General features: G+C 37.4%; 1 protein-coding gene across 1 annotated transcript; it reads left to right on the top strand.

Annotated features, from left to right (window-relative positions):
• The first annotated feature begins 379 nt into the window (after positions 1 to 379).
• LOC138372768 (uncharacterized) lies at positions 380 to 3,743 on the top strand. The gene is made up of 7 exons (XM_069338390.1): positions 380 to 770; positions 985 to 1,102; positions 1,338 to 1,429; positions 2,273 to 2,480; positions 2,614 to 2,784; positions 3,065 to 3,249; positions 3,509 to 3,743. The coding sequence occupies exons 1-7, from the start codon at positions 525 to 527 to the stop codon at positions 3,731 to 3,733; spliced, it is 1,245 nt and encodes a 414-aa protein (XP_069194491.1). The 5' UTR covers positions 380 to 524; the 3' UTR covers positions 3,734 to 3,743.
• The last annotated feature ends 5,886 nt before the right edge of the window (positions 3,744 to 9,629 follow it).

Genomic DNA, 9,629 nt, shown 5'->3' with positions numbered 1-9,629 from the left:
ATTTTTTGATACCCCATTACCCATTGTTTAATATTATAGTGGTTACAGACAATAAATAATTATTTCTGAATTATCATTGCAGAGGTATCAGAAACCCCTATTATTCTGATAGTATCTTCAGCAAAGATGAAGATGTTCAAGCTCATGTTGGCACTATTCAGAGCTTGAAAACTAAGGTGAGTTTTATTATATATTGAGAAACCTTCAATTTTACCTAATAACTGTTTGGCGACTATAACATATGGTGGCCATTTTTTTATTTTTTCATTATAGTTTATATATATTGAATAAGGAAATATAACCCATAGAAATTCTTATGTGCAACAACAATGCCTATCGCGCAAAATAATCTCTACCTTCTACCCGTCCTACATAATTATAATCATGCTCACCAACTGGGTATTTAGTTACTATAAATATTTTTGTTTAACAAACAGAGTAAGCACACGTGTGGAGTGTCTACATGGAAAGCTGCTCAAAATAAGCCTCTTTCATTCCAAAGTTTGGATGAAACAGGAATCAGCATGGCCTCCTGTCGACATGGTATTATCCTCCACACCTTGAATATGTATCAAGGAGAGCTGTACAGTTATGCCCACTATTTGCAAATTATGTATTTCAAATACGTAAAGTTTATTTGTCAAGACATAATTTGCAAATATTGGCCATGGGCCTTAACTGTGGCTCAGAAACAATCACATTTTCACATTGGTCAAGCAAAGCCATTTTTAGGAGTCCTACATGCAAAAGGACATGCTTGGTATTGTCAGGTAAATAAAAATATAACATTACATTTATGTATACTAATTAAATTTAATGTAATGTATACATTACATTAAATATAATAAGTACAGTTTGTGTAAAAAATTTAAGATTTCTGATTGTTTAAGATTAATGATATACGTATCATTTAATATAGTAGGAGGCTTTTAATTTTTGTACAATAATTTGAATTTTTTTTTACTGTATACTTTTATGTTAAAGGTATTGTATGGAGGGCGGTGGCAAGAAGGAAGTGGCATGACTTTAGGGGAAGAGGCAGAGCAAGTGTTTGCATACCTCTCACGATACAACTCTACAACTAAAAACATGCTGAAAGCTGGTATTTGTTTATATGGTTCATCTGATCAAGTTTTTTATTATTTTACCTGCCCTGTAATCAGTATAATGCGATTTGTATTCAGTATTCAATAAGTATCAACTCCCTCAAATAATCAATAAAAGAATGAAAACATATTGGTCAAACTTGAGTTGGTCGTGGTGAGTAAAGGTATGTTATGAAACTGTTATTAATCTATGCTCTTCAAGATGTTCATTGCTATAAATATTTTTCTCAGAAAGAACAGAAGAACTCACAGAGGGTGCAGTCTTTTGGAACCATCGAAAAATTGATGGACTGGCTCGTGCATTAGTTACTCGACTCAGAAAGGTACTAAAAATAATATATATTTATTTTATTTATTTGTATTTATTTTGAAACTTATTATAATGCATTTATATGTGAAAGGTATTATAATGCATTTATAGGTTAGTTATGTGTTCAGATCATGTACTACATATATTTTCCATTATAAATTAGCGACCATTTCCTTGAATTAACTGCTTGAACTTTTTCAATATATCAATAAGGTTAATTTGTATAAAGTATATAGTATTTAATTAACCTAAATGTATGATTCCGAGATATATCAAATGTGTTCACAGAGAAATCACAGTATCGTGATATATCACGGGAACTGTGATGAGGGTTTGAACCCCATGCACTGAGTGCTCTCAGATGCATGCTCTAGTTCACTACGCCACGACATGGTCAGATGAATTGCAACTTGGAGTACTACTGCACCCACAAGGATCCCAAGGCTTCCACTGAAGCCAAACCAGGTTTCACACAATTCCCCCATGAACTCGGTCTCTGTCATTCAGTAGTTCTGCCTTTGATGCCCCCATTTCAATGTCTTTCTCCATGTATTGATATATCACAATAATATGAATTCTATGTGTATTGAAAGGGCCATCAGAGGTAAAACTACTGGAGGACACAGACCAAGTACATGGGAAACTGCATGCACAACCGCCCATGGAATGGGTATGGGGGTGCATAATTAACAAAAATTGAATTGTGGGTTCATTAGTACCCTAGGTTGCAATTCTTTTGACCATGTTGTGGCGCATTCAACTACAGCAAGCATCTGGGAATGCCAAGCCCATAGGTTCGAACCACTCATCATGGTTAATGTGATTTGTTCATTAAATTTATTATATTTTCAAATAGGCCAGAGAGACGGAAATAACAGTTTCAAATGAGATCGACAAACTTGATGTTCAAAAGTCATTGATTCAAGAATGGCGATCTGACCTACAAATGATTTGTAAGGAGTTAGAGTTAAACACTGGAACAACCTCGAAGAACATAAAATATTCTATCGAGGCAGTTGCAGACTCTATCAGGCATCGCAAAAATCTGATTGCCACTGATGCAGGTAGGCTTACTATTTCTTTGTTAACTCTGAAGCAATTTCTATTTAGCTCTTGTCTATAATTTCTATGTAGGTAAATGATGAGGAAATTTTTTTAACAACTTTAAAACTTTCAGCCAAAAAACTTTATTTGCAGCATCCAGTAAAATGCGCTCTTCACTCCGGCACAGAAATGAGTGTGATAGGAAAAAGCTTCAAGGCTTCATAAAAATCTACAATAGTGAAAACTCTGAAATTCTCAGTGAAAAGGATGCAATAGAAGGTATCCTGCCATGGCACAATTTATTGCCTCATCATAGCCAAAATGGTATGTAACTACATCTCATTTTATCAGGGGTTACAATTCGGCCTTATCAAGATAACTAACATTTAGCATGCATAATGGATAAGCTTTACTTATTTTTGAAGTAAAATATCATCACTACTGTTTGTAAAATAGGTGCAGTATCATAATCCGTAGGTTTTTATCAGGTTGATACTGCACAATAAACTATGTATAGTATGTATAATGCAAGTACCTAAACTGTAATTACATTAAATTGAGTTGTAGTTTACTTGCAGTAAATATAATTTTCCTCTTTTATTAGTGTCCCTTGCTCAAAAAAAGAAGGCAGTAGAAGATGTGGAGCTTCAGAAGAGATCCAGAGAAGAGCAACAACACACTGTTCAAGAAATGCTGCATTATCTCGCATATTACAAGAATAAGAGAGAGATTTTAACCGAACATACTGAAGAGTTGTTATGTGGAATTTTTCCTTCATATCTAAGCAAGGTAAGCTAACAGCCTAAATGTGTGTTGCAATTCAGTTCTTCATAAACATTTATCCAGCAGAATTTTATACTTGAGTAAAGTCTTGCTATTTACAACTTTGACAGGTAGACAATTCCATGGTTTTCATATACTGTACTGGTGTGTTTTACATATATTTGAACTTTTACCGAAAACTTTATTTATTTATTCTAATTTCTTTAGTATTTTCAGGGCAATTTGTAAATGTCTTAAACCCCATTAAATAGTCTATATATTACAGGATCCTAACAAGTACACTATTGAAGAGAAGCACCTATCAACCAAAAATAAGAGTGGAATCTTGGCTCTTTTGAAGCAAGGGCAAAAGTTGTGTTCTGACAAGCTGAGTGATGCAAAGCGTTTATTTGGATACCAGGAAGAGGATGTTGATGTTTCCGAGCCCTACCTGGAGCTTTGTGACAGTGAAGATGATGATGATGAAGATGAAGAATTACTACTAAACTGATGATACAAAAGTTAAGTATAATAAATTTTACCTGATTTCTCTTGCTAATTTCTCTTACTTAATTTCTCTAATTTCTAATTATCCTAGCCCTAAGATTACTACTGGCCTCCATTGCCTTGCCTGCACTTTGTTTCCCCCTTAACCATATCACTCATTCTTACAGGTGTGAGACAGAGAGGTACAAGATCATCCAAGAGGAACAACACCTGAAGCACCCAACATTTGGGTGTTTTAATTAATAAAAACGCCCTTCATGGCTTCACTCATCCTGGCTGGTTTAATTAAAAAAACCTAACCTAAACCTAATATATATACCTCTAGAGTCAAGGGAGTTAAGTTTTAGGCTGCACAATGAAACTGCTATTGACAATTTTATAACTGCTGCTGATAATGTCTGTCCTGTGACTTTTTTGTAAGCATAACCAAAAGGCTTAACAATCCCTTGCTTACAAAGGGAATACTTAAACCCATTAATAAAAAACATGACCTTGAGAAGAAGTATAGGTTAGGAATTGTCTCCAAAGAATTCTCATGCTCTTCAACAGGTCACTTGAACTCCAAACCTTTCCAGTTATCCTAAAAAAAGCGAGTTACCCCTGTACACAAATGTGGTGATCTCACAGATGTTAACAATTACAGACCTATATCAATCCTGCCTAACTTGTCAACATTTTTTGAAAAGCTACTTGAACTTGAACTCCAAACCTTTCCAGTTATCCTAAAAAAGCGAGTTACCCCTGTACACAAATGTGGTGATCTCACAGATGTTAACAACTACAGACCTATATCAATCCTGCCTAACTTGTCAACATTTTTTGAAAAACTTATCTACAAGCAGTTTTACTCTTATCTAGCCAAACACCATATACTTAGTACTAGGCTGTACAAGAATATAACAACTCTTGTATATATCTCAAAAAAAAAAAAAAAAAAAAAAAAAGCACAAGACGAAGCTTGAAAAAGTTTAGTGGTATGCCAATAGGCTAGTCCCAGGACTAAGAGGCATGAGTTACGAGGACAGGCTGCGAGAAATGCAATTGATAGGGTACATAAAGATAAACTGTTTAACACGGGTGGTAGGCGAACAAGGGGACACAGGTGGAAACTTAGTACCCAAATGAACCACTAGGATGTTAGAAAGAACTTTTTCAGTGTCAGAGTAGTTAATAGATGGAATGCATTAGGCAGTGATGTGGTGGAGGCTGACTCCATACACAGTTTCAAATGCAGATATGATAGAGCCCAGTAGGCTCAGGAATCTGTATGTTATACTCAAATTCTGTCAGTTGAAATGTAACCAATCACAGGCAAGTAGGCCTCTGACGTCATGCCAGACAGAGGAGCATCAAGCATGCTCCCAGCAGCCTCAGTTATCCTCACAGACCCAGAGTAGGTGGACCTCGGCTAGGCCAGTTATACACCTGTTGCCTCACTCAATAAATATATACAGAAGCGACTACTGTGTCTACATTCAACCCGAACAAGGCAAACGAATACTGGTAGCAGCAGTGGGATCCAGAAATTTTTTTCTGGAAAGAAAAGTTCAAGTACCCAGCATCGCCTCGTGTTCCAGCCGCCACCGCCACCGCCATAAGCCGCCATCCTGCCACCCACGCATCAAATATTGTGCCAGACCGGGGTCCTGCCATCAACCACTACTCCAGGCTAACGTTTTAGAAGTAAGGGTCAATATTTTCCTTTGAGAACGCTCACTCATCAGTGAGGAGGAAGGAAGCTTCCCGCGCCAGCCATTTTTGAACCTCGCGCCACCACGTGGGAACCACCTATTACACCCACCACCACCACCACCGCCACCCAAGCTGACAGTATCAAGCTTCGTGAGGGTGCAAGCTACTGCAATCGTCGTCAGCCATCGTCGCAAGTATCAACTGGTTATTCCATCGTCGCAATATTGTCGTCGTCAGAATTTATCTTCGTGCCTCTAGCCTGAACAGTGTGGGGTCCCTGAGTCTCGCGCCACCGCCGCCAGGAGCGCTGCCGTCGCATCCAGTTTGTAAACACGCCTCACATGGGCCTCTTCAGATCTTCACGACGCTTCTCCTACTTTGGCTACTGGTGATCCTCATAAATTACAACCCTGAGATAAGTAATTGCTAGTTGAGAACAACGTGCCAAGTGTTAAAAAGTGACTTATGTAATAATTCCCATAATATCCTGTGAATTAACCATTCAGTGACTTGTTAAATATTGGAGCTGGTTCAGTACTGCACTCCCCACAGTTTTCCTGTGTGATTTCAACATTCCTGCTTCTTACAGTAATTTCATTGAATTTTAATTGTTCTCCTAGAGTGTTATTGGTAAATTCAAATTCCAGTGAATTAAGAAATCCTTGTTTTAGTAGCAGTTAAGGATTTGTGCAATATAATTTTTTTTAATTTCTCCAGACCTAACTTGAAATTTATCCTTTAAGCATTTTATTTTAAACTTTTACCATAGGAGTTATATACATTCCTGTGTCCAGTTTATAGTGCAACAGAACGAGAAGCCTTGGCAGTTGTTTGGGCACTTAAACATTTCAAGGATACAATTTATAATTACCCAGTTCATGTTCTTACAGATCACCAACCATTAATTCCCTTGTTCAAAAATAAGAATCCAGTTGGAAAGTTTGCTAGATATTTGCTCACAATTCAAGAATTCAATCCCACATTTGGATATATTCCAGGAAAGCAAAATGTTGTAGCCGATGCGTTTTCTCGACACGTAGCTGCGATTCAGTTAAATTACCCAGCATTAGATGCTACAGTAGTAGAAACGGAACAAAGACAAGACCCCATATGGGCACCCGTCATTAAATTTTTGACTAAGCAAGACACTCGCCCGATTCATAAACCACCAGTACCATTGAAAGAACTAGTTATGTTGGACAATTTACTGTGTAGAGTAGTAAAGCTAGGGACAGCCCCGAGGAAATGTTGTCAGTTAGTTGTTCCAGCTGTCTTGGTACCAACTGTGTTAAAAATTATCCATGATGCTCCTGCAAGTGCACATCCAGGAAAGGATCGTACACTCCAACAAGGTCGATTGAAATATTTTTGGCCAAAAATGGCTAAGGAGATTGCTCATTATGTTGACAGATGTTTAACTTGTTTACAGCACAAGGGACATGTTTCAGGACCTAATCCAATTCAGGTGTACCCAGCAACTAAAGCTCCTTGGGAACGAATATCGATGGACTTATTGACAAATTTTGCGGAAACAGAGAAAGGGAACAAACATTTGCTTGTAATGGTCGATAATTTTTCACGGTTTTGCGAACTAGTTCCTATCCCGAACAAAACAGCTGAAACCATAGCCAGCGCATTCCATGACCAAATAATTTGTAGATATAGTATGCCTAAAGTAATCCTTTCAGATAATGGTCCAGAATTCAGTAATAGTATTCTAACTAGCTTGTGTGATTTATATAACATCAAAAAATGTAGCATCATGCCTTATCATCCGGCAAGTAATGGACTAGCTGAACGTACTAACAGGAAAGTGTTAGATGCCTTGAGAGTCACGTTGAATTTTGATAACAACAATTGGGATGATTTTATACCCTTAATTCAGTGTGCTATAAATTCTTCAATTAATGTTTCTACTGGTGACACACCTCACGCTATTCTTTATGGTACAGATAAGATCCTCCCTAATGAATTGATTAACGTACCTCCTACTCCCTTATATAACGTAGATGATTTTGTTCAAGTGAAGCGTAGACAAATGCAATTAGTATTCAAGAAAATACGAGAACAACTTTCCAAAGCAACAGCCGAGTTCACTCTAGCAAGGAATGCACGAGCTAAACCCAATAAAATAACTATTGGATCTGTAGTAATGATACTTAACCAACACAGGTCTGGTCCTATGTACAAGTTAACTAAGAAATTTTTGGGTCCATATAAGGTAATCGAGCTTATTAAAGGTAACAAATACAGACTTAAGAACTTGTTAACAGGAGAGTATATAAATGAACATTTAGACCACATGAAGTTAGCTAAAATGACTGTTGACGAGACTGATGAGGAAGATGACAATGAACTTACCCAGACAGATACTCCTACTCGGACACCACCTTCTGTGGTTGACAGACCACTTGATGTTCAGCAACCCCATACTAGCAATTATAATCTTAGATCTAGACCTCTCGTTTCAACCGTGCACTCACCACACGTCCATTGGCTAGATGTTAACGAGGATATCTCTCAAGATGATAGTTTGTCACATGAAGTTTCATCTGTTCCGGACCTTCAGTCAGAGCCAGAGTTGTATAGTGCTCTGGATGAGCTAGGTGTAGATATCCGCAGAATTTATAATTGAATGCACTCTGTAGTTATTCTGTTTGTTTTGAAAAAAAAAAAAAAAAAAACTCAATTGCAGTATTTCTACCACATGTGTCTTATTATTACCATTATATATAATGTATAGTTTTTCTCAACTTTATTTTGTTATGAATTAGATGCCATTGTTAAGTCTACTACCATTTGTATTTTTACAGTGCTTGTCATAAGAGTTATTATTGTTCTAGCAACCACATTGAGGCCAGTGAATCCTGACTGCTATCACGCAGATGTTAGTCTTCTTGATCCAGGTCTTGTATATGCTTGTAAATATATTGCACATTATATATATTGTACATTGGTCTTGTAAATATATTGTATTATATCAGAAAAAAAAAAAGAGAAAAAAAAAAAATTATCTATCTTGAAATTCAATTGTGGTTGTTAGGTCAGAACTTTGTTCTATTAATGTAATAATTGTTTAATTTTGTATGGTTTTCAAGCACATGCCATTGACACATGTTAATAATTTTGTTTAGGCAATACCTTGAGTTGTATTGTTCATATCTGATCAGTAGACATACACATGTTCTTAATACTCTGATTTAATCAAAGCATTGTTACCATGATTTTCACCTATTATGATGAATTTTTTTTTTGGTGCATATATGCCGAGTTGTTTGTATTACGCACACCTGATCTTCTTTCAATGTTTTATTATGCAAATTTCACATGTAAGCCATTATTGTATGCCACCGAGGTCCTTTCAGTATCATTGTAACTATATAGCTAGCCAGAGCTTGTCGACAAGGGACGTCGACTTGGTAGCGTGTCCGAGCGGTGTTATACTCAAATTCTGTCAGTTGAAATGTAACCAATCACAGGCAAGTAGGCCTCTGACGTCATGCCAGACAGAGGAGCATCAAGCATGCTCCCAGCAGCCTCAGTTATCCTCACAGACCCAGAGTAGGTGGACCTCGGCTGGCCAGTTATACACCTGTTGCCTCACTCAATAAATATATACAGAAGCGACTACTGTGTCTACATTCAACCCGAACAAGGCAAACGAATATGTACATCAGTTGATTGCCAGTTGAGAGGTGGGACCAAAGAGCCAGAGCTCAACCCCCCGCAACCACAACTAGGTGAGTATACACACACACACACACACGTACACACACACACACACACACAGACACAAACATACACACACTAATGCCTCTATTCACCTTGCAGTAAATAGGAACCTGAAAGTCAGGAAGCTGCTAAAGGCTGCATCTTGGGGATGTGTGAGTGTGTTAGATAAAAATATATGTTGTTTAGATATGATGGAGGAAAAGAGGCCGAGAGTCGGTACATTAGACAACCGACGCTTAGAAAGGCGGGGTCCAAGAGCTAACAGCTAAATCTTGGAAATAATAAATTAAAATATTTAATACACCCACATACATGTTTCACATTATTTTGGCTGAGGGCACACTGAGGGCTGATGGCCCCGTCGACGGGGCAGGAAGTCGGTGGTTGATCAAAGGCCTCCCACATCCTCCACATACCTGAGGATTATTCCGGCTTAATTTTAAACGGAAGTAATGTCTTGGCATTTACGGCTTCAG

This window comes from Procambarus clarkii, chromosome 39 (genome assembly GCF_040958095.1).
Source record: "Procambarus clarkii isolate CNS0578487 chromosome 39, FALCON_Pclarkii_2.0, whole genome shotgun sequence".
Taxonomy (NCBI): Eukaryota; Metazoa; Arthropoda; class Malacostraca; order Decapoda; family Cambaridae; genus Procambarus; species Procambarus clarkii.
Note: the sequence above shows the minus strand (reverse complement) of the source record. Positions and strands in the feature narration are given on the sequence as shown.